Source organism: Cnephaeus nilssonii, assembly GCF_951640355.1.
Source record: "Cnephaeus nilssonii genome assembly, chromosome: 1".
In the NCBI taxonomy this organism is placed as follows: domain Eukaryota; kingdom Metazoa; phylum Chordata; class Mammalia; order Chiroptera; family Vespertilionidae; genus Cnephaeus; species Cnephaeus nilssonii.
Window position 1 is genome coordinate 60,193,165 of NC_137072.1, and position 26,106 is coordinate 60,219,270.

The following is a 26,106-nucleotide window of genomic DNA, read 5'->3' on the forward strand; positions in this document are numbered from 1 at the left end:
GGAAGCATTGAAATCTGAATATTCAGCTACTCTATTAGATTTGTCCTGGTGAAATTAATTTTAAAAGAACATTTTTAAAGGGCATAGAATATGCCATATGTCTTATTCACCATTACTGTTTATCGAAAATAACTTTGGAAAGAGAAAATCTAAAAGATTGATAGAAAAGCAGCAAGGGATCTTAAAGATCTTCCAGTTGAACCTTCTTATTATATAGATAAGAAAGTTGAGACCAAAAGAACCAAAATGATGATTCAAGATAACAAAGTCTCCTGACTTCCACTCTGATACCTCTTTCTAAGCATTGTATCCTGGCAGTCAGTAGACCATAACGGTGAAGAGCCAGGCTCATCCTGGGTTCAAATCCTGGCTCCTCTACTTAACCAGTGTTGTTAGTAAACATGCCTCAGTTTTGGCCTAACTTCCCCATCTTTAAATAATTATAACAGTCAATAATAATAAATAATAGATATAATAGTATCTACTAAGTAAGTTTGTTCAAGGGTTAAATGAGCTATTATATGCAAAGTGCCCATCACAGTGTGGGCACTTAGAAAGCACTCTGTGAATGTTAGCTGATGTTATTACTATCTTTCATAAACATTTCCAAGTACAGTTTCAGGAAAAAAACAGCTCAAGTTTGCCCTCTTTGAAACCAGAGCCCATTTCTACATAATAATCATGGATGGCTCTGAACACAGAAGTCAGTAATTACGTACTAGGTCCCTCACAGATTTACCAAGGACTAATCATGTCACACCAACTTCCTTCCTTCCTTCCTTCCTTCCTTCCTTCCTTCCTTCCTTCCTTCCTTCCTTCCTTCCTTCCTTCCTTTTTCTTTCTTCCTTTCTTCCTTTCTTTCCCTTCCTTCCTCCCTTGTTTTCCTTCTTCCTTTCTTGTTCTGTATTAGGGCGATGGTGCATTTGAAGAGGCCTCTGTTGGTCCCTTCTTTAGCTGGGACCAGTGGCAGCCTTGTCAGAAATGTGGAGGGGACAGAAGACAGTCAGGTAGAATAGAGACTTAGTAACTGGTGAAGCCACTCTGCTTAAATGTGCAGATGGATGAATCAAAGTCAGTAAGTCCTCAGCCCTGTTCTGGTTCACACATTTACTAACGACTTAAATGAAGCTATTGCAGGCCTGCTTATTAAATTGGCAAATAGGGGCCGTGCAGATATATGAAGCTGAAGCATTAAATTTGGATTGATAAAGTTGATGCCGAAGGTCCCTTTTAACTCTGATAGTTTGCTAGATTGTTTGGACGATTGAATAGAATTACCCATATTCGAAGATTAAATTTTGAAACGCCAAGGAAAACTTTCTAAAAGAATTCCCCCAGTAAAGATCCCTCTCCATTGGGGCTGACCTCTCTCTGTGTCTGGGATGTGCAATACCTTCTAGCATTTGAAAGCTGTATGATAACACTGTGCCAAGTAGTAATGACTCCAAATAATATAGCATTGGAAATTAGATGTGGAGAACGTCCGCTCCCTTAATCCTGTGCAGATTTCTTAGAAGGAAATCATCTCCGTTTTCTTTAGTATCGTAAATGGATCCAGCCAGCTCACCGAGAGGAGCTGTGCCCCAATGGCCGCATTAGCGTCAGCGCGCGGCTCCCTCTCGGCAGTGGGTTTCCTCTATTTCCACGCGTGCTGTGGTGTCTGAATTGGGATTCCCAGGAGCTCCTTTTTTTTATCACTTAGCTAGCGAGCATACAGCTCTTCCCTCCGTTATCTCTGACCTGCCGTGATGTCAGCTGACTTGGGTGGATTAATTTTTAATAGAGATACACGCGATACTTATGTCCAGAGTTCTTTGTGACAAGACACACGGCTGAAATAAAAACCACTGCCCCCGGGGAATCCTGGTCTGGGTAGGAAAACACATTTATTTGTTTTATGCGGTCCTTCAGGAGGAACATCCCATTTGAAGCCTGAACACTTTCCTGTTTTCTCTTTGAACCGTTTTCTTGCAGTATTTCTTACAATATCTTTGTCTGTTTTGTTGCTCTGAAATTACTGGTTAAGATGCAAAACACTTCCCAAACCAGCAATTGGGAGTCCCCAGGACCGAGTCTATCATGTGCCACACTGTTCCGTTTTTGGGTTTTTTTTCTTTCTCATTTTTATATGTGAGTGCCAACGATCAAAACATGAGATAGCCTTGTATTTTGAGATGATTTCAAAATAAAACAGGAACAGTTGGTTTTATAGATTCTTTCATTATATTGAACGTATTATACTGTATATTACATGTAATTATATAACTCTTTTGAATAGGAGCCTTAAATTATAAGACTGTATAGATTATAAGTAAAGAGAGAAAAAGGAGATATCATATAAACATAGGTGAGAAATTTCACCTCTGTTCTACATGCAGACGAATGATTAAAAATCCCTTTTATATTTTGTTAAGGATGAAACTCATAATGGTTTTCCATTTCTCATTTTGAAATAAATGAATTCATCTACCCTAACTGTATGCTTTAAGAGAAAATGTCATCCATAAGCTAGAATTTCTTTAGCTGTGAATTTCATATATACCACTAGTGGCACTAGGAAAATAACTCATTTAGTTTTCTTGTTAGTGAAGCGGTTGGTCAAGAATGGAGCCACAGCCCTAGCCAGTTTGGCTCAGTGCATAGAGCATCGGCCTGCGGACCAAAGGGTCCTGGGTTCAATTCTGGTCAAGGGCACATACCTCAGTTGCAGGCTCCTCCCCGACCCAGGCCCCGGTCAGGGCTCATGCAGGAGGCAACCAATCGATGTGTTACTCTCACATCAATGTTTCTCTCTGTCTTTTCCTCTCTCTCTTACTCTCCCTAAAAAATCAATAGAAAAAAATGTCCTCCAGTGAGGATAAACAAGCAAAATAAATAAATAAAATAAAACACTAACTAATTTAAAAAAAAAAAAAAAAGAGCCCTGGAAATATTGGGAAAGCACTTAAAAAAAAAAAAAAAAAATAATGGAGCCACAAAACTCAGCCATACTAACCAAAAGGAAATAAGATATGTGGCTCCGTGTGAGCCACAAAGCATCAGATAAGCGTAATTACGTTCCATGATTAGTATTTTATAGTTAATTCAGCATCACAATATATCTCTTACTGGAGATATGTTTGGTTAATGGTTACACACACTCATTTTGCGAACAGAGACCGCATAGCTGAAAACTTAAATCAAAAATTAGAACACTTTTTAAGAGATACTCTGCTAAGATTCAGACAATTTAAAAGGCTTCGGGATCTTAGCCTTTTCAAACTACTCGTAAGTGTTGCTGAGTAGAAATGTCAAACCAGCCAGCACACCCCTATGCCAATATCAACAGCAGACTTTGTTTGTCACCACCCTCTGTTCCGCTAAGCCACCTTGCCCGCCCCCCTGGCTGTTTTGCTCCTTGGCCTTTCTGAAGTGAGGTTATTGTCTGCTGCGTTGCTGTGCAAACCATCTTAACCCTCTCCCTGTCCCAGCTCCATCGATGTTAGGCCTTGCAGAAAATGACTGCTGTTTTATGACCCATCATGAAAGAAAAGATGCAATCTGGTCAGCTTAATAGTTCCATTTTCCTTAACACTACATTTTTATTAATTTTTAGGGATTACTTTCCACTCTCCTTCTCCCCCTCTGACCTCTCAGTCCATATTTACTTTTACGTTGGCAGTTCTGAGCTGCTCCTGTCTGAGCCCTGCCACTGAGGAGGAGCCAGCTGATAGCTTTAGTACAAATGATGAAACCACACCTGTTCGCCTCCAGCTTCAGCCAAGTAAACGTACCAACAGATTCTCTGCCACCTTTCGAGACTCACTAGGCAAGAGTCTGTCTTCAACACTTCCATTTTTCCCCCAAATATTTATATTATCATCTGAGTTACCAGATAAGTTGGGTCTCTTTAAATCTTGATAAAACTAGGGACCTCATTCCACATGAGGTTAATTTTTTTTCCCATTAATGTGCTTATCTCTCCTACGACACAGTGGGGTCTTCAACAGTTTCATACAGTCATCCTTGTTATTGAAGCACCTGGCACGTTCTAAATTGAAGCACTGTCCTAGAGTCAGGAGATTTAGTTTCTAGTCCTAGCTGTTATCATTGATTAGGTATTTGCTCTTAACCTCTTTGGGTTTCATTTTCCTTATCTGTAATCTGTTGGGTTGAATCAGTGGTTGTCAAAACTGACTGCATTTGGTGTCACTTGTGCAGCTTTTAAGTGTGTGTGTGTGTGTGTGTGTGTCTTACATATCTGGGCCCTCATCTAAAAATTCTGTTTAATTGTGTGGTGTGAGGACCTGTATGTTAGGAGTTAACTTCTATCACCTTGTGTGCCCCTAATGTGCAGCCGGTTGAATAATCACTAGAGTAGATATGTACTAAGTTTCAACAAGCTGTAATGTTCTATGATTATAATATGATCTTTTAAAATAAAATGCTGAGTAGCACTTGTTGAAGATAATTTTGTAGATGTTATAAATACTTTGATAGCTGAAGGAGCAATTGTTCCATGATTCAGACTGTGGGAATCCATTCTGTGCCAGAATCTAAAATCATGGCCAAATCTTAGCCTTGTGTAAATCATAGTGATCCACAATTTTATTTAAAGCATAACTTTTTTTAATGCCTAGAGTATTAGAAATACCCCACATCATCTGAGATCTATCTTTAAAATATGTTAGATAGGATTTTTTTAATAAGGAAAGGAATATATTGAGGTGGATCTTGCAGTTAAGTACAAATGAATATCACCCTATTCACTCCCAAAATCGTAAATCAGGATTTTTGTACTGAGTATGTCTTTTCCTTAAAGATCATCTAAGATAATTTGTACAGATTTGTCCTTTGTAAGGCATTCATCTTTTCTCTCCTTTTTTTTTTTTTTTATTAATTTGTATATCCTACTTTAACTGTATTCTTGAGCTGCTTCTGAAATTTCTACTGAAAAGCAGTCGAAACATGCATCTTAAACATGCTAACCCCAACCACTAAGCAGAAGCACACGAAACAGCTTACCTACAGTGGAAGGCACAAGCTCTTAAATCATGGGCTCACTCACAATGCCTATGATGCCTTAGCTGGACATTAATGAAAGATGGATAGCCAAGATGCCAAGTCTCTTCCTCCCTGACGCATTTCTTTTCCATAAGAACGTGTGGAAAGTTCCCGCCAGTGACCTGCAGCGGGGAGTCGGAATAGACCCATTGCTCCTTCAAGGCTGTTCCTAAGGGCCGCCCTAGCAAATTCTCTTTTGAAAGCAAGTGAGGATGGAGATAGAAGGAGAAGGATGGCTCTCGGACAATTTGGTGATTCTGGTTGGGACATAGTGTGTCTAGTCAGAACCTTAAATCTAAAATGAGAAACCATTCTGTGCCTCTTAAATTCATTGCCTCCTAATGCTTTCAGAAAACTTGGCAAACAGTTGTGCTTTAAAGAACGATTTTGGCCCAGCTGGCATGGCTCAGTGGTTGAGTGTCAACCTATGACCCGGAGGTCACGGTTCGATTCCCAGTCAGGGCACATGCCTGGGTTGTGGGCTTGATCCCCATGGAGGGTGTGCAGGAGGCAGCTGATCAATGATTCTCTCTCATCACTGATGTTTCTATATCTCTCCCTCTCTCTTCCTCTCTGAAATCAATAAAGAATGATTTTGACCTCTTAACCCTCATTATTTTCCAGATCCCATGCCTGCTTTGTCCTCATGGCAGCAGGACAACGGGGACTCTGACGATGCGCCCCTCTCCCCACCAGCCGGGCGTCTCATTCGTCAGCTTCTGGACGAAGATAGCGACCCCATGATCTCTCCTCGGTTCTACAATTATGGGCAGAGTAGGCAATACCTGGATGACACGGAAGTGCCTCCTTCTCCCCCAAATTCCCACTCTTTCATGAGGTAGGTTTCTTTTTGTTGACCAGCAAATGCATCATCATTAGGATAGTCATGGCTGATGAGCAGTAATTTCTCTTAATTACGTTGTAAGTCTGTGAAGGAATATATTTAAAATTCTCCCTCCTGGGACACAGGCTTCATCGTAGTTTCTCAGTTGAACTGTGGCCCAACTGCAACATCACATACTGAATTCCCATTGGCACCTTCTTTCCAAAGCTCTCTCAAATTTAACTTTGAAGTCCACAGCAGACATTTCAGTCCTAACTTTGCTAATTATTAATGTGAACTAGAGGAGATTAGACCCATTTAATAGGTGGGACATATAGAGCCCAAAGTCACAAAATAAATTCGTAGTCCAGTTTATTTTATTAGAGAGCAGGGAGACTGCTCACACCCTCCCCCTCCATGCCTCCTCCTCATCCCCCAGCTCTTCCCAGCAGGCAGTGACTCACTGCTGGGGAGCTGACTCAAGGGTGCCCCTCACAGGCAACGGAGCTGCTCTCTGGGGTCCTACGATGACGAACACGAGGACCTGACACCTGCCCAGCTCACGCGAAGGATTCAGAGCCTTAAAAAGAAGATCCGGAAGTTTGAGGACAGATTCGAAGAAGAGAGGAAGTACAGAGTAAGTGCCTTCTCTCTCTGATGTGACATGCCAACATGTCAGCAATGCAGAGAAGTGGTAAAGGTTAAGCGAAATATCTAGGGAGTCTCAAAGCAAAAAGGCAACAAAGACTAGGTAGTGAACTCTCAGACACCTCAAACTTCATGTATCAGCATTTTTGTCACACAAATGTATTCTTATAAACTAGAGGCCTGATGCACAAAAATTCGTGCACTCAGGGGGATCCCTCAGCCCGGCCTGCGCCCTCTCAGAGTCCGGGACCCCTCGGGAGACATCCACCTGCCAGTTTAGGCCCGCTCCCCGGGGGGAACAGGCCTAAGCTGGCAGTCAGGGATCCCTCTGGCAGCCAGGGATCCCTCAGAGGATGTCTGACTGATGGCTTAGGCCTGCTCTCCCTGGGCCCAGTCAGACATCCTTAGTGCTGCCACAGAGGTGGGAGAGGCTCCCGCCACTGCCGTTGCGCTCGAAGTTGTTACCCCAGCTTGTGGCTGAACGGAGCTCCCCCTGTGGGAGCACACTGACCACCAGGGGGCAGCTCCTGCGTTGAGCGTCTGTCCCCTGGTGGTCAGTGCGCGTCATAGTGACCAGTCATTCCAGTCGTTCTGCTGTTAGGGTCAATGTGCATATTACCTTTTTATTATATAGGATAACTTGGACACTTCAGTTTACGTTCTGTAAACTTACCAGTGAAAAATCATCTTTTGTTTGGCTACAACTGAATTCAAGATTATCTTCTAAAATTTCATTAGTACTGACCTCATTCTGCTCTCAGCTCTTGGTATTTCCCACACGAAGATCAAAAAGGCATTTTTCAAAGTGGTTGCAGGGTAAAATATACACTCCTTTGCTTTCTATTCTGTTAGCCTGACAGGTTGAACCCTACAAGTGATGGAAACAGGGCCACCCATGGGCCTTTTACAAGTCCGTGACCATAAATATTCAGCATTTTACCTCTGAGGAATTCTTTAAAAGCATCAAAAATAACCAGATGTAAAGAAGGATGCTGGAATTAAACTTGTGAAGTTTGCCCTGCTTGGTCCTGGTTAATTTCTTATTCCAAGGAGACTCATGTTTCCTTCCTGCTTAAAACAAACTGATCATCAAACACTTCTTTTTCCTGCTCCAATTTCAAGACATTCACCATAGTTTTCCTTTTCTCAGCCCTCCCACAGCGACAAAGCAGCAAATCCTGAGGTTCTGAAGTGGACAAACGAACTTGCCAAATTCCGGAAACAACTAAAAGGTAGGTAAAGCTCTAGACCTATGGCATGGTTTCTATAAAATAAGCCAGGTACAGAATCTCATGCCTAGTGCCACTGCTAAAATATGCCAGAAAGAGACCTAGCTTGTTTGGCTCAGTGGCTAGAGCATCGGCCTGCGGACTGAAGGGTCCCAGGTTTGATGCGGTCAAGGGTACATGCCCGGGTTGCAGGCTCGATCCCCAGTAGGGGGTGTGCAGGCGGCCGCCGATCAATGATTCTCTCTCATCATTGATCTTTCTATCTCTCTCCCCCTCTCTCTTCCTCTCTGAAATCAATAAAAAATATATTTTTAAAAAAATAAAATATGCCAGAAAGACAAGTTCCTTAAGGCTGCTTCCCAGTGCCCTCAGAAATTAGGGGACACCGCCCTAGCCGGTTTGGCTCAGTGGATAGAGCATCGGCCTGCGGACTGAAGGGTCCCAGGTTCAATTCAGGTCAAGGGCATGTACCTTGGTTGCGGGCACATCCTCAGTGGGGGATATGCAGGACGCAGCTGATCGATGTTTCTCTCTCATCAATGTTTCTAACTCTCTATCCCTCTCCCTTCCTCTCTGTAAAAAATGAATAAAATATATATATATTTTTTTAAAGAAAGAAATTAGGGGACAACTTCTCCATGTCTTCCCATGATCTTAATCACAGGGTATCCCATATTTGCTAAGATGCGAATTCTGTAGCATTTCTTCGTTTCCCTAAATCGCTAATAAAGCGATGATGGTTTCAATTCAATACTCATTAAGTATCTGTTTAATCCAAGGCTTTATTTGCTGTGGTATTAGAAGACGTAGACACAGAAATGAATATGAAAAGGATGGCCCCTGTCCCTCAAGGAGCTTGCTGTCTTTTAGGAGACAGACTTATAAACAACTAAATAGAATACAAAATAAGAAATAATTCCAAAATGAGGGACATGAGTCACACACAAAAAGTTGGTCAGCAGTTGGGCACTGGATCAGTAAGTACCTTTAAACACGAAGGCAGTAGTGTAGGACAACACCTGCCACATTCCGAGAACAGCGAGCAGGTTGGTGTGGCTAAAGTACAGATATTCAATAGAAGACCTAGAGCTTTCTCAGGAATGAAGGTTAGGGAAACTTTCCAGCTAGCCCAGGAAGACATTATTGTTTTCTCGGGTTGTATATAATAACCTAAGGGGTTTCAACTTACGTTATAATTATATACTTTCTGGCAGGGGCGTGGGGCGGGGGAAGACAGGGCTAAGTAGCTATTAACATCACAGACATCAATTCTCCTATATCTCCGCACCCAAATTCTTTCAACCAGAGTCAAAACTAAAGATCTCTGAAGAGGACCTAACCCCCAGGCTGCGGCAGCGAAGCAACACACTCCCCAGGAGTTTCGGTTCCCAACTTGAGAAAGAAGATGAGAAGAAGCAAGAGGTGGTAGATAAAGCAATCAAGCCCAACGTGGAAGCCACGCTGGACTCCATCCAGCGGAAGCTGCAGGAGAAGCGGGCGGAGAGCAGCCGTCCTGAGGACATTAAGGTGTGGTGATTCGGTGAAGGCCCCGAGCTCACTGCTCACCCTAAGCCATGCCAGTCCGCATGGTAGAAGCATAGGACAGGTCACCCAGAGCCCAGTGGGAAGAGCGGTGGAGGGACACCTTCTGAAACCTCCCACACCCTCATCTTCCACACTCTTAGATGTTTAGAGAAGCCGATGAAACAACTTCGAGTGCTTTAACTGTAGCTAATTTGGTTTTTTTACTTCAAATTAAAAGCAGAAAACTCCACTGTACAGATTGCAGAATGAACTTATGTAGGTTCATACACAATTTGGTGACCCTTAGGTAGAAGAACTTTAGGCGCATTTGAGGCATCACCCCTTTGGGACTATGTAATCTGTCACTGTAGACATCGCTTGGGCCATTCCGTGAAGCCTCGTGTGCCTCACAGCCTTGCTTGCCTCAGGACTCAACATGCCTTTGCTGCCACAAGGAAGTTGATGGTGTTTCTGTTGTGCTATCTTATTTCTAGCAAGAGGTCAGGAATAGCTAATTCCTAAGTGAGCTAGGATAGAGAGAGGAGGAGCTGTTGTGTGAGGATTCTTTTTAATCCTCCTTTTTTTATTGTTGAACTGAAGAAGAAGAAAAACAAGAAGTTGGAATGTTCACAGATGTTTCCCCTGCTCATTGATCTCTCCTTGTGTTTGTACAGGACATGACCAAAGACCAGATTGCTAATGAGAAAGTGGCCCTGCAGAAAGCTCTGTTACATTATGAAAGCATTCATGGACGGCCGGTATGTGAGTGCACTGACTTCTCTTTCTGGCTGGGCTAAATCCTCTGGCTTTAGAAATGGATCTTCTGTGTTTGGTATTTTGCAAATGAGGTTCCCTACTGTTCAGCAGATGACTCTGTTTTCACCAGAACCAAGCTTTCTGAAGGCTAAACCTGTGATAAGAGTTTCACTGCCTTGTAGATGCTGAATTTAATTGAGTTCCGAAGAAAAATTAGTTTGCAACTCAATTGTAGTCCCTGGCGTCCTGCTTCAAGGGGAGAAGGTGGGGAGGCGAGGCGGGTATGAACTGGTACACAGAGCCCTGGAGTGAGGAGGCTTCGCTGTCCCGAGGTCTGCCTCCAGGAGCTGATACTGGCTCCAGGCATTCTTATCCATAAATCAGTGGGCTAAACTAGAATCATCTGCCCTCAAATTTGATCTCTCTGCAGAGCAGTTGCAACCAGTGTTTGTCCATGGAGAAGTTGCAGCTGCCACCCAGAACCAAAAGTGTGAGGCATCCAAAATATGGCTCTGCCTTTTCGTAACAAGGAGCATTTGAGGCCGTTTGTTATTCAGCGCGAGTTCGTGTTAGTCCGGGGAAGACAGGAGCATGAAGGCTTCTCTCTTCCTTAGGGAACGTATAGTCAGGTGTCCATGTCGGTTACTCTTAGTAACCTGTTCAGAATGTTGTCAAGAACCCAGTAAAATCAACTCTTACGAGCAGGTATAAAAAAGCATCTATACTAATAAAAGGTTAATATGCTAATTAGACCGAGTCGACCAGACATCTTCCAGAAGTCCGACTTCCTTCCGGACAGTTAGGGGGTGGCCAGTCTATCAGGAGGGTAGTTGGGGGGGGACCAGGCCAGCAGGGGGCAGTTAGGGTCAACCAGGCCGGCAGGGGGGCATTTAGGGGGAGGGGTCAGGCTGGCAGGGAGGCAGGGGGCGACCAGGCCAGCAGGGGCGCAGTTAGGGGGGATCAGGATGACAAGGGGGCAGTTAGGGGGCAACCAGGCCCACAGGGGGGCAGTTAGGGACAACCAGGCTGGTAGGAGACCAGTTAGGGGGCGACCAGGCCCATAGGGGGGCAGTTAGGGGCCAATCAGGCCGGCAAGCAGAGGCAGTTAGTGGTGATCAGGTAGGCAGGTAGAGTAGTTAAGGGCAATCAGGCTGGCCAGCAAGGCGGTGGGGGGGGGGGGGGCACTTAGGGTGTGGCCAGGCAGGCAAGAGGGCAGTTAGGGGTGACCAGGCTGGCAGGTAGAGTGGTTAGGGGCGACCAGGCAGGTGAGCAGTTAGTAGGCAGCGGTCGCGGATTGCGAGAGTGATGTCCGACTGGCGGTTTAAACTGCAGTCAGACATCCCCCGAGGGCTCCAGGATTGGAGAGGGTGCAGGCCCAGCTGAGGGACCCTCCCCTGCACGAATTTCGTGCACTGGGTTTCTAGTGAAGTTTATGTTCACAGAAGGATTTTGATATAGCCAGAAAACATGCATCTCTTTTCCAGTTTCAGCATAGCTATAAGATGGAGACCGTCTTTTCACCTGAGATAGGTTCTTTTAAATAAAGAAGCTTCCAGAATAATGCACTAGAGGTCTGTGAGGGCCGGGACTCAGGGTTTTGTGAAGCTAATCCTCAGCCAGTAGCACAATCCACAGCGTATGCCCAATAAACTACCTGTAAAATGCATCTTCCATGGTATTTTGGTTCTGAATTTATCAGGTTGAGGTTTGAAAAAGAAGCTGGGGCTGATGGTGATTGATTTTGCTGGCCTGCCCCACCGTGGAAAAATACTGGCGCTCTGGGATGACGGTCATGTTTCCAGCCAAGTTGTGTGTGTTTTTTCCAAGCCAAGTTCTGTTTTGGATCTTTAAAAGCCATTGAACCAAGTAGTACAGGCACTGGAGCTCACGTACATTGCGAAACTGTGTCCTCCTCTTCTGGAGTATTCAGAAACAGAACCGCTAGCGGTGGGCTCGAACCTTTGAGTGCCTGGTCATGGCCACCAGACGGTCCCTAGGCGAAGGAGGCAAGACTTGCGTGTTTTACTTCTTTTCATTGCGTGGATCCATGTTATGACATGGATTAAAGGCTTCCTTGCCTGGGGCCCTGAGATCTCTCAGCTGCATTCTAGACTTAACCGTCCGCCAGTTCAGGAGGTTGGGGTTGGGGGTGGTTGGACGTGGCACCTGTTGCTGAGTTGCTCTGAGGCTCAGCAGACCTAGATTCAGAACACAGCCCCGCGGAGACTAGCTCTGTGACTTCGGGCTACGGAGGTAACTTCTCAGAGCCTCGGGGCCCTGTCTGGGTAATAGGTTGTCTGGAGACAAAGTGACGTTTCAGGCACACATTTACCTGCAGGGCGTCTGGCCCTGAGGAAGTTGGGCAGAGTGGCTCTGCTGCGGGGAGAGGGAATTGCCAAGTAAACGATAGCTTTCACTTCTGTTACAATTACATGTTCCGCGCCCTGTGGCCTACTTCTTAGTGACTGAATCAGGAGGAAGAATGCACATTTTTAGCACTCTTATAGTTAGCAGTATGAAATATTCGTTTTGGGCCCTGTCTTTCTATTCCCCTTTCTTTCATCATTCTTTCGGATGAAGGAAGAACACCGTTCTGGGTCACATTCTAGCATCTCATGAGGCAGGGAACATGTGCTCGGGGAGTTTGTCACTGATTCCTGGTCCAGGGTCAGGCTCTCTGCCTCGCTCTGGAACACGATGCTCCGACCTCAGGAAAGGCAGAGTCCATTTGATGCCTGGCCAGTCCAAAAATCAGAGTGAACTTTTCATTCTCAGATCCGTGGTGTTGCCATGGACCCTGGACTGTAAATAACATTTGGGCAGTGCTCTTTAAAAAAAAAAAAAATACATGTACTCCCAGTGCTGAACTATCATTCCAAACCCTAGGATTTTTTAGACAAAAGCAGGTGCTCCTAGTTCATGGGTTTTTGCTGAGTCTGCAGATGCTGATTTACTGGTAAAGGGACACTAACTCCAAGTCACAGGCCAAAATAATTAATTACCTGCCAATTCTATACATTTTAAAGAAGGCTGTTTGCTTTAACGGGGCACTCTATAGGCAGACTGACGTGTAACAAAACACACTCGTTCACACACTGACACATACTCCCTACAGATTATTATTGAAGTGGCCCTTTTCAGTATTTAAGGATCTCAGGAGTAGACGATGTCACAGAAGGAAGCACAGCAGATGGCTGCAGCTCCCTGCCCTGCCTTCTTCGTAGACCCCTGCTTGATGACAGGGGACAGGGAGAGCACGGGTTGCTTGCCCAGAGCTCCTGGGTTCTTGAGTCTCTTCCTCATCAGTATATCTTAATCTTATATTTTAAAACCTTGGGACACCAAACATCATGTTCAAATTTAAATGCAAATTCTAAAGCTATATATATAAGTACTCTCCTTTGCTGATTGGGATTATCTGATCTTTGCACAGTTCGCCTACTGTCTTTACCTGACAATGAAGAAGAGAGAGTTGTCATTTTCCAATCCATGGGCCAAGAATGCAACAGTCATAAGAATCCAACTCATGTCTTCTCCTGCTCGCAGTGTTATGACTCAGAAATACCCATCCACTCATTCAAAGGCCTATTCTTGGTCAGGAGGGGAATCCCTGATGACTGATGACTCAAGAATAAGAGTGTCAGCCTCCGAACGGTTTTCCCATGGTCCACTTCACATCCGCCTGTCCTTCATTGACAGTCCAGCCAAAGCCCTGCTTTGTTTATCTGACTATCGGTTGGCTTTTGGCTCTGCTCACAAATCCAGCACAGACAATCGCATGTGGCAGGTGAAAGCTGTATTAACTTTTAGTATGAACAGCCCTTTGGCTTCAGGTATATACTCTGAAAATAATTCTGGTGTAATTCAAGTTGTATTTATATTTTCTACACCTCAAACTTAAAGATCTTTTATATTTTTGATGTTCAGATACTTTTATCATATGCCAGTATTAACTTTGGTGGAGTCATGATGAGTTTCAACTTTCCATAGTCAGAAATTGAATTATATTAGATTTACAGGTATTAGTTCCTGAGGGTCATTAATTTTAAACATGAGCAATTCATAGAAAATCTAAATGTCAGCATCATGAGCCAAAGAATTAAGTTGGTGAGCCTCTCACCTACTCCAACTAGAAAATTTGGGTTTTGAACAAAGAATTAGAACAGAAATTGGTTTTGGTGCAATTTGCTCTATCTGTCTGACTTTGCCAGCTAAGTCTCATTCTATAAATCAGAGATGTTTCTGCCAGCAGCTAGTCCACAATGGGAACGTGCTGGCTTCTTCTTTTTATTTTTAGTGTGTCTTTTGGTCACTAAGCCATCTTGTTTATCTTGCACATTAGATCACACCACATCATGCATTGACAGTGAAGATATGCCTTAACTTATCTGCAACACATTTAATGGATACATCTCGTATCAAGAAAACAACAACAAAAAACACGATTTCATGTGGTCCAGTCCTAAATTTTGTCATCTTACACGTGAAATTTGTACTAGTCACTCTGTTTATGTTCTTCAGACTTACTTGTGGCTGTTATTTAACTTTCCTTGAAGGATAACATAAACACAGAAAAGAGCCCAGATTATATGTCTGGATGTAAACAAATCTGGGTAACCAGCATCCAGATTAAGACACAATATGTTACCAGCCCCCCATTAGCTCTCCCTGGTGTCCCTTCCCGTCCATAACATGCCCTCCTGCCCCGCCCAGGAAAACCACTCTCTTGACTTTTAACACTGTAGATTGGATTCACTTATTTTTGAACTTCATAAAAGTGGAAGCTTACAGTATGTAGTCTTTGGTGTCTGACTTCTTTTACTCAGCTTTATTTTTGTGAGAATAATCCAAGATGTTGCATATAGCTATGGCTCATTTATCCACACTGCTGTGTGGTATTCAATTTTGAAAACATACCTTATCCGTTCTTCTGTTGTTGGGCATATGGATGATTTCCAGTTTGGGTGTTACAATAAGTAGTGCATACGTGTTTTCATTTGATGTAGTCTCACTTGTCTGTGTGTCTTTTGGTGAACTTATGGCCATATTTGTTTGGTATGTACTTAGAATGGAATTGGGTCATATGTGCAGCCTCAGTAGAAACTGCCAAATAGTTTCCCAAAGTGTCCTACCCTTTCCAGCCGTGAAAGAGTTCCAGTTGTCCAGCATTCTCGCTGGCGCTTGACACTGTCTTTTCATTCTAGCCGTGTGGTGGGCGTACAGTAGTAAAACCTGTTGTTTGATCCTCAGGTTTTTGGTGTGTGTGATTTTTTTATAAAATAATTTCTGAATTTCCTTCTACTTTTGACAGTCCTTTTGAAAAATTAAATAGCAATTTTAAAACTTCTTTTAATTTGGTTGAAGCAGGGAAATGCCATCATCTCAACTTAATGCTGTGATAATAGAAAGAGATAAAATAATTTATTATTGCTGATGATGGAAAATAAATCCATAAAATGCTGTTGCATACTGACAGGATCCTATCCTAGCTTGTGAAGTTTATCCAAAGTTCACTTATGGTTGATCACTTTGAAAAAGGCAAATAAGAAAAATAAGAAAGGATAATTCACTTATGCATAATCCAGAGTTACCTTCAAAGCTGAAGGCCCGAAAGGCCAATAAAAGAAATGGTCAAAGCTAATACGACTTGCCTGTCCTTACCTCTGTGACTCTTGTCTTATTGTGTGTGCAATGGAAATAAAACGCAGAAGACAAATAGCAATCTTGAATCAAAGGTACTTCATCTCATTCACCATTTAAGTAAACAGGGGAAATGCATGCATATCAATGAATTGGGCTTACTAATTATGTTTGGAATATTTGTTCACTCATTCTGCAATATTTATGGACTATTTCTATTATGTCATACACTGAAATAGTTGTCAGGGACAGAAAACACAAGCTCCTGATCTCAAGGGGCTTACAGTTTAAAGAGGAAACAGAAATGTCAACAAACTATAGTTATTATCTTACATAATAAAAGCCTAATATGCTAAGTGAATGGTTGACTGGTCGGCTGTTCAACCAATCAAAATGTAGTATGCTAATAATGTGCTAAGGCCGCTCAACCGCTCGCTATCATGTGCACTGACCACCAGGGGGCAGACAGTTGTCTGGTTGACCTGTCGCTATGATGTGCACTGACCACCAGGGGGCAGACGTTTCAACCAGTAGGTTAGCTTGCTGCTGAGGTTCGGCCAATGGGAACTGAGCAAGACGGGCCCAACACACCCTGGAGCCTTCCTGCAGTCCCTCTCCCATTGGCCAACCTCCCGGGTCTCTCCCCAGCCCCGACTGTGCACTGGTGGGATCCCTCGGCCTGGCCTGTGCCCTCTCGCAATCTGAGACCCTTTGGGGGAATGTCAGAGAGCCGGTTTTGGCCCGATCCTGCAGGCCAGGCCAAGGGATCCCACTGGTGCACAAATTCGTGCACTGGGCCTCGAGTAGAGTATAAAAATGTGTCATCCATTGGGGCTGCTATAAAAGATTACCTTAGAACTGGGTGGCTTATACACAACAGAAATTTATTTCTCGCCCTAACTGGTGTGACTTAGTTGGTTGGACATCATCCCGTGCACCTGGGTGTTGCCAGTTTGATTCCAAGTCAGGGCACATGCCTGGGCATTGGGGCTCGATCCCTGTTGGGGGAGAGGGGTGCAAGAGGCAGTCAGCAGATTCGGTGTCTGGTGAGGGTCCCCTTTCAGTTTCATAGATGGCGGTCTTCTTGCTGTCTTCGCATGGCAGAAGGGGGGATACAGGGGAGCACTAGGGGACTCTATAAGGACACAAATCCCATTCATGGCATCCCACCTCTCATTACCCAGGCACCTCTCAAAGGCCCCACCTCCAACCCTAGTTGGTTTGGCTCAGTGGATAGAGCGTCGGCCTATGGACTGAAGGGTCTGGGGTTTGATTCCAGTCAAGGGCACATGCCTGGGTTGCAGGCTTGATCCCCAGTAGGGCGCATGCAGGAGGCAGCCGATCAGTGATTCTCTCTCATCATTGATGTTTCTCTCTCTCCCCTCTCCCTTCCTCTCTGAAATCAATAAAAATATATTTTTTAAAATGGTTAGCTTTTAAAAATAATAAATAAGGAGAGAGAGAGGGGAAAAAAAAAAGAACAAAGGCCCCACCTCCAAATACCATTACATTGGGAATTAGGTTTCATTCAATATGAATTTTGAGTGCCACAAACATTCAGTCTGTAACAAAGCAGATGTAAAACTACAAGGTATACACAGGTTGCAGTAGGTGACACAAAGGAGAGAATGAGCAGGTCTTCCAGAATGAGAGATGTTGGGAAAAGTCTGCACAGAGGAGGTGGCTCTTAAACTGAGTTTGCCAACCCACAGCCATTCCAGGACAAAGGGAACTAGACAGGGAGGTGTGGGACAACCTAGTCTATCCTTGGAGCTTCAAGTATGATGGGAAGGAGGAGACGCAGCAGATAAAGAGCTTTAATACTATATCAAATACTATACCGGGGACTTGGGCTTGATTCCTCCCCACTACCTATAGACTCAGTCCTTTAAACATGTTTGTGCACTGTGCCAGATGTTAGGTATACAGGCAGTCCTCGGGTTCCGTGGGAGATCCGTTCCTACAGCGATGTATCGCGATTTTCGCTGTAAGTCAGAACCCACCTCCATAAGCACCTACGTCACTCACATGGAGCACATCCACAGCAGTAATGAAGTGAAACAGTAAAAAAATTTAAAAGAAAGGTAACAATTCCTGACCTTTACTTGTGGTAAATAAATAATAAAAACCATAAAGCACATATGTACATACATCAAAATGATGGAACTTTTTAATAAATACTGTAAATGGGAGATGGTGACGTAACCACGAAACGAAGTAAGTCGAGTGTGATGTAACCCGAGGACTTCTATACAGAGATGAATCAATCCATATGTTATATTAGCCAATATTCCTTGAAATCCTGCTGTTTGCCAGAATCTTGTCCTTAAAAACAAAACAATTTCATGGGGTTTGAGAAAGACATCTAAAAAAAATTCTGATTACAAAACTGCATGATAAGTATAACAGGAATGCGTATTATAACAGGAATCTTCTTTCCTGGACTAGAAAATAGTAAATTATCTGAGACAAGGATGGGGAACATCGGTAGAAGCCCCACCAAATCATTTGGTCTGACCCTGCCCAGGCATCAGGGGTGAGTTAATTAAATGTTTGATCAAATAAAGCAGGCTAATTTTTAAGTCAGTAATTTTGTATGGCGCGCAGATGATGCTATAAATATCTAAACGGCCCTTGGCAGAAAAAAGGTTCCCCACCCCTGGTCTGGGAACTCTGAACCTTGAGGAGTTTTAAACAAGGAACTAATAGTGATCATAGTTTTGATTTAGGAAAACCAAGCTGCTAATGGAGTGATTTCCAGAGTGATCTGTAGCTAAAGTAGATATTTTAAACACCAACTGAATAATGTTGTCAGTTTAAATAACTTTTGTGAGAGGAGGTGGCTCTTGATCTGAGTTTGCCAAACCAACTGTACTGTGAATCATCTGTACTTTCTCTAGGCCCAGAGCATGCTGGGACAGCTGGTAGCCTGGCTTCTCAGCTCTCTTGTTCTTGCTATCCAGGTCACCAAGAATGAGCGTCAGGTGATGAAGCCACTCTATGACAGGTACCGGCTGGTCAAACAGATCCTGTCCCGAGCCAACACCATGCCCATCATGGTGAGTTCACCACCTCTCTGTTGTTGGTTACCTGGTTGAACGGGCCCTGGCTAATAGGAGGGCCCTAGCCTGCCTTCTCATTAAAGAATAGGCTTTAAGGGTTGAATGTGCCATTACTATCGATGGCCCGTAAGCTTGAGGAATGAAGAATTTGTCAAAGACTTCTGAGACTACATTGGTCAAAAAAAATGAGCAAACCTGAAGCTGATAGAATTTTTTTTTTTTTTTTTTGAGTCATGCTTTGGCCAGGAACATACCCCCAACACGCGCTGGGCCAACTCCCCCGCCCCTTTCGTCCTAGACTGAGCACCAAGGGGACAGGGCTGTGCTTTCTCCAGGCCTCTCCGCACCGGGAGTGCCTCTGGTCCCAGGGGCGTCTGTGAAGAGCCTCCTCTCCCCTCTCAGAGGGGATACAGGGCTCCTACCCAGGGAGAAGTCTGCTAAGGAACTCCGGACAGCGGGCCTTTCTGGGGGACTCACTCGTGGAGAAGTGTGAGGTGGAAAGGGGGCGAGGCCGGTGACTGCAGGTGCTCTCAGACGCCGCCATCCTTGGACTTAGCCGCTGTTGGCCTCTGAGTTTTGATTTTGTCTGGAGCGGGGAGCAGCAGCTCTGGGAGAGCCAGCCCCCGCACCCCACCCCTCAGTCTGGGCTTCTCCACCGCCCCCGTGAGTGCCCTGTGAATCCATGTCCCCCGCCTGGGGACTCGGTTGCCTCTGTTTCACTTGCCTCTGTCCAGGCACCTGAAGGCTTCCTCTGCTGCCTTCTAGGCTTTTTAATAAGCAGACACCGCCTCCTGGTGGTGTTGAAATGCATACTCCCCCGGCCGCTGCTCTTCCATTGCTGCTGCGGCCTCCTGTTTATTCCTAGGCCTCGGCTGGGGTCTTCACGTCTTTTCACAGTGCGGGCGCCCCTGGGAATGAGGGCGGGTCCAGAGGCCTCAGGCTGGTGTGCTTGCAGGAAGCGCCTTTTCTAGGAATGTCCTGCAGAATGACTTAGAGATTAAATCTAAGGAATCGGTTTCATTCTTCAGTTAGGAACCCTTAGTGTCTGAATAGGGTGAGTGGACAATGGGGACGTCAGAGAACCTTTGTATCACGTCAGGAGCTGACGCTATTCTAGGTGAAGCTGCTAAGTGCAGGTGTTCTTGTCGTGGCTGGGATGGGGAGGAAGGAGGTAGGGAGGCAGGTGGGTGGTCTGCTCGGGGGGTTTGGTTAAAGTATTTGTGCCCTGTTCTTGCTCTCCTGGGAGCTCCTTGGTTGGGGCGGGGGAGGCGTGGGGCTCTGGAGTGAAGAGGCAACTTGCAAAGAACTTGGGTTGTTGCTGGTTTTCCTGGGAATTTTTGGTGGGAAGGAGTGAGAGCACATCATGAAAAGGCAGCAATGAATCCTGGTGAGGCAGAGGAGGTGGAGAGCTGGCGGGAAAGGGAAGGGGTTCGCAATGTAACCTACTTGTCAACGCCTGTCGCAGGGTTCCCCTTCCAGCAAGCGGAGAAGCCCTTTGCTGCAGCCAATTATCGAGGGCGAAACTGCTTTCTTCTTCAAGGAGTCAAAGGTGAAGACCTCCAGCTGCTAACCTCTTGCCAAATCCGCCTCCGTTCCCTCCCTTTCTCTGTGAATGGAAGGGGTTGTGGTTGGGCCCTTCGGTGATGGATTCTGGTGGCATTCCTAAACATCTGCACAGAGCCCACTTGGAACAATCCTTTTTTTCTTTATATCCTGTATTAGCCGACTTCCTTAGTTTCATTTCATTCCCCCACTTTTTATTGATGTTTTGTTTGTTGTTGTTTGTTTTCAGGGATGATTCTTTCGTTTGCACATTGTTTTTCATTTTGGGTTTTCCCCCTATTTGGAGAAGAGTTTTTCTATATTTCAAAATTTTATTACATTAGCTATTGGCATAACTTTCTTTAAAATCTCATTTACTGAGTTTTTAGAAAAAACAAAATTAGCACAGACAGTATGTATAGCACTATATAGTATGTATAGCACTAAAGACAGTATGTATAGCACTAAAAAATTAGCATTTTATAGGCAAATATAACAGTTGCCGTTGGCAGATTCGCTGGTTCAGTTCCACCCACTCTTTCTTCCTCTCCCCTCTCCCCCGGCACACTTTGTCCTCGGGCCTAATTTTATAATCTCTTCCTAATCAGGGGATGTAGTGCTGGGACCAGCAGTCGCTAGAACATATGTCCAGATTTATTTCCCCAGTAATTATGGATTTAGACAAATAATCCTTGTTCTCAGTGGCTACCTTTGCTGGATGGGAGGTACTGTCTGTGCTCAGAGATCTGTGTCCCTGTAAGGACCTCATTGGCCTGCATCAGGATCAGCCTCTTGCCTGTTCTTGTTTCTAGATAATTGAACAAACTGGGTGGCCTTATATAGGGATCTAGAGATGAAAAGTCAATGCCAACCTTTTTTTTTTTTTTTTAATCAGTGAATGTTAAAGTTGGAAGGGGGAAGTAAAACCCAAAGTAGAAGTGAGTTTTAAGAGTTTCACTTGTCCTGTTTCTGTCAAAGTTCCCAGCGCAGGGTGGTCATGTATTTACTGTAGTTAGGAATTATTATTTCAGAAGATGGGGCCTTGTTCCCACAAAGGGATGCCAGTTGAGAACGGCTCCCTTCTCTTACCTAATTCTCACCTTTATAAGCGGAGGGAAGGTACCAGAAGCTACCTGGGCCTCCCTTTTATCTACTCTGTTTCTTTTCTTACCTTTTAAGAGTCTTAAATGCTTCATACACCTCACTAGGCAATGATTGTGCTGACTGTTCATACTATTTTTAGATGGAATGTGTTTTATGAAAATTCTCTAAATGTGAAATTTAGGTGACTATGCTGTATTGTATCTTAAAAATTAGAGCTATTTTCTTACAACAAGACTAGAAAGAAGACACATTTTGTCTAGCTGGTAATTTCACACAAGAATCAAGTCACCATAATTGAAGAAATTTGGACAATTATATGTGCGAAAATCAATGTATTTCTCTGAGAATCATGTGATAGAACTGTTACTAGATTAAAATGTGTTCTTTAACACATCCAAACTATGACAGGTAATAATTGCCTCGTTAAACAATTGAAAGGCATACTAATGACGCTCTTCTTAAAAAGAGGACATTCTTTCAGATCTTACTGTTTATCTTGGTTAATTTTTTTTCACAAGCATATTTTGGCCATGGCTCTTCTGCTGGGCCACATGGTGGTCAGAATTTCAGATAGTTTTGCAATGATTGCATTGCTTTGGTAAATAGTGCTGTCTTTTAGTTAATTTTGTTCCAACTGGCCAGGCTTGTTAGCATGTATCTGGATTGTACTAATTCTTGACAATTCTGAAACAATTTAGAATTGAGTATGTGTACCGATAAGAAGATTGTATGTAAGCGTTGTTGTTTTTAAAACCATCCCTTGTTTTAAATGTTCCCGGGAGGAAACCAGTGAGTATGAAATAGAGCCAGCTCAAGCTCTGAGGCCCTAGATCTCCCAGCCCAGAATCCTAGAGGTCATCTCGTCAGTTCTCCTGCCCAACACAAAACTCTCCTCTAAAACTTTGCTGACAGAATGGAGACACTGACCCTGAGAAGAGTTTCCTTCTCCAAGCCTGACACGCTTACAGCAGCGGGGAGAGTAAGCTCACTCATTACTGGGCTAAACATCAATAGTAACTAAAACTTACACTGTTTTATAATTATTTATAATATATATATAATAGATAACTTTAGAATGTACCATAAGCTTAATGACTATACAGTATTACAGTTAGTGCATATAATAAGAAGTCACCTCCACAGTTATTATTGATGTGTTACTTTCTACCTGAGAGGCTTGGCTGTGCCCTCTGGAACGACATGGAGCACGCACGGCGCTTCTTTCGTGAGAGCACTTCCTCGTTAGCCACCTCCCTGCCCACGCCCACCCACACTCGGTGAACATTTCTCCCAAGTGCTTCTTACTGTTTCTCATATGATGTGGGTGCCAGACCTGCAGGCAGCCTAGTGGCTCCGCTCTGTGAACACACATCAGTCTATCTGTGTCCTTCACACACACATCAGTCTATCTGTGTCCTTCACACACACATCAGTCTATCTGTGTCCTTCACACACACATCAGTCTATCTGTGTCCTTCACACACACACCAGTCTATCTGTATCCTTCACACACACATCAGTCTATCTGTATCCTTCTTAAAAACTGATGCCCAGGGCTACACACCCTTCTAGATATGGTTTAACCAGCAAGGCAGAGGGTGCAGGACTAGTCCGGCCCTCCGTGGGGATGACCTCAATGGGCCCTTCGGTTCCACACGTCTGTGACCGCGTGACTGTCACCGTGTCAGGAAGGTACTGTAGTTTTTCTATAGCAGGCTGTCTCGACTTCAGCACGGGACACATTTGGGGCCAGATAACTCTTCGTTGTTGGGGGGCTGTCCTCCCCTCACTAGATGCCAATAGTGCACTACAAACACCCCCGTCCCCATGTGACCACCATAAATGTCTCCAGACGTTTCCAAGGGCCCCTAGGGGGCAAGATCAGCCCAATAGAGAGGCCCGGTGGAGGCCTGCCTTGCGGTTGATTTATGCAACCCCCAGCTTCTTCCCACGGATGGCTTATTGTCTGTGTGTCCAGCTTTTTCCCTCACCTAATTGCAGGATCTTGAATTTTTCCAGTTAGCTACTTTTGTACTTCTATTCCAACCTTACGAAATGGGGTATAGAGTTTGTATGCCAACATACCAGATGTCCCCACCCGCCTTGCGTTACCTGCACGTTTTGTAAACAGCCTTTTGTGTCTTTATCCCGGGACGATAAATGCTGAGTAAGGCAGAGTCAGGTAAAGAGCCTGCTCCAGGCTTTCTCTCCAGAATCACGTCACCGCTGTGTCATCACTCTCCACACTTGCACAACCAGCTCACTTCGTTCTTCACTGAAATCGAGACATTACACCAATCCCATCAAGTAAGGGGAGGTGGTTAGTTCCCATGATTTGTTTGTAAGGGGCCAGTGCTAATCACTGTCAATCACTGTCTGTCAATTGCTCATAGATTATCTGTGTATTGATTCCTTCTAACTGCTCCTGCCTCCTGAGGTAGATTTGCTACTTTAACTGGAACAACTGATGTTGTACTTCCATTTGTTCATGGAGCTATACTCCTAACCAATTGTTTCCTTTTTCAAGATGTTAGGATGTTTTCTCCTGGTCTGATTGTATATTTTGGCAGTAAATTACTTCTTTTAAAAATCTTTCTTTCACTGTGCTGTACACCTGAAACTAATACAAAATAATATTGAATGTAAACTGTAATTTTTAAAAAAAAATTTGTCTTTTTTTTTCAGACTGTGATATTATTTCTTACCTAGACTTAACATAGCTTTAAAATTGACACTAAGAAATGCTAATATGACTGTATTGTTTTTCTAAGTGCATTATCAAGTCAGACAGAGAATATGATACTTTTCTTAGAATCTTGGATGCCGAAAAATACAGTCATGATTCTTAGACATGCCTTGAAAGAACTTAGGAGGTTTATGATTCAAGTCATGGAAAATAAATGTTTTTTTGTTGTTTTTTTGTTTGTTTGTTTGTTTTTTGTTTTAAATATATTTTTATTGATTTTTACAGAGAGGAAGGGAGAGGGATAGAGAGCCAGAAACATCGATGAGAGAGAAACATAAATCAGCTGCCTCATGCACACCCCCTACTGGGGATGTGCCCGCAACCAAGATACATGCCCTTGACCGGAATCGAACCTGGGACCCTTCAGTCCGCAGGCTGACGCTCTATCCACTGAGCCAAACCGGTTTCGGCAAGATAAATGTTTTGATCTCAAACGTTCCCTAAGATTTTGTGTACCAGGCAACCACAAATATTTTATAATCTCAATCCTTAAATAGGAAGGCTATATTGTTCTATTTCTAAGAATGTTCATCACTGAATAAACAATATGTCCTGAGATATGCAAGTAATAGAATTCTGAAAACTGGTTGCCAGTGGTGGGCTTTATCCTATATTGTCTTAGAATCTTTAGATTGTTTTGCTTCGTTTGATTGAGGATATAAAGTATGATGGTTGTTCCTTACTACCTCAGCCTTAAAATGTTAAATGTGATGCACACTAATTTTTATAGTTTTTTTTTTTTCCCTATTGAGTGGCTGTGTTTAGTGTGTGTTACTTGCCGTGTACATATAGCTGTTCGATAATATATACGTAAGGGTACGTAGGTGTTGCTAAAGGTAGATATAGAAGAAACCTTATGGTGTCTGGATAAGTAAGATTGTTCAGTGATACTTGTAATGAAAGAGTACCGGGAAAAGTAACCAGATTTTGGCTGGGGTTGCTGTGTGTCTCCAGGAAGAAGAGGAGGGTTCAGAAGACGATACCAACACCAAGCCAGACTTCACGGTCACTCTGAACACCGAGTTCAGCGCTCATTGCTTTCTCGACCAATTTGAAGAAGGCGCTGATGGGTTTATTTCCCCAATGGATGATAAAATGCCGTCAAAATGCAGCCATGACTCCGGGCTTTCAAACCTGCATGCTGCTTCAATGTATGTCGTTTTGGTGGTGGTGGTAAAATATTTGGGTGAAGATAACTTACCTAAATATTATTCTAGTCTTTATACTTACCGTATTTTCCGGCGTATAAGACGACTGGGCGTATGGAAGATTTTCCTGGGTTAAAAAGTCGTCTTATACGCCGGAAAATACGGTACATTGGCTGACAAAACACAGGTGACTCACCTGGGGTGCATCTGTGTGGCTAACACAGTGACTTTTTATTTTTAATTTCTGGCTCCGTTTCTGTATATGCTTTATCCTGTGTCATTTGAGGGAGCATCTGAGATCTTACTTACATAACCAGGCAGGCTCTATAACCAGTATTGTGTAGCTCTGACCTCCCCGGCTCATCATGCAACACTCACTGAGCACAGATGTCATCTCTCTCTCTCAAACCAAAATATGACAAAGCACCCTGGGATTTTACAAGTAGCAGGAGCCAGAGCTGTTGTCAGTGTTTCAGGGCATAGAAAGAAACCATTCCCACTGACCCTCAGCTCCCTCAACAGTTTTTGCACTATGTGCTTCCCCCTGTGTCCACAATGAAACCCCCCCACCCCACCGAGTTGCACATTCATTGCATTTATGACAATTCAGATTCAACTCAATTTTCTTAATTTTTTTTACCCCCTCTTAGACCAGAACTCTTGGAACACCTTCAGGAAATGAGAGAAGAAAAGAAGAGGATTCGAAAGAAACTTCGTGAATTTGAGGACAATTTCTTCAGACAAAATGGAAGGTAGTGCATGTGTTTCCCTCCCCATCCCCTGCACACGCATCCTTTTCCTTTCCTGTCAGGGCTGTGGGGTGCCTCCCAGACGGGGACCC

General features: G+C 43.9%; 1 protein-coding gene across 7 annotated transcripts in view; it reads left to right on the top strand.

The window, feature by feature from the left end:
• FAM13A (family with sequence similarity 13 member A) overlaps nt 1-26,106 on the top strand; it is a 296,829-nt gene that overhangs the window by 265,379 nt on the left and 5,344 nt on the right. For all 7 annotated transcript variants that reach the window (XM_079771464.1, XM_079771467.1, XM_079771465.1 and 4 more), the window contains 9 exons: nt 5,668-5,881; nt 6,365-6,503; nt 7,665-7,746; nt 9,050-9,270; nt 9,942-10,025; nt 18,627-18,722; nt 20,191-20,274; nt 25,072-25,268; nt 25,916-26,017. In XM_079771464.1, the coding sequence (XP_079627590.1) occupies nt 5,668-5,881; nt 6,365-6,503; nt 7,665-7,746; nt 9,050-9,270; nt 9,942-10,025; nt 18,627-18,722; nt 20,191-20,274; nt 25,072-25,268; nt 25,916-26,017 (1,219 nt within the window). The remainder of the gene's footprint in view (nt 1-5,667; nt 5,882-6,364; nt 6,504-7,664; nt 7,747-9,049; nt 9,271-9,941; nt 10,026-18,626; nt 18,723-20,190; nt 20,275-25,071; nt 25,269-25,915; nt 26,018-26,106) is intronic.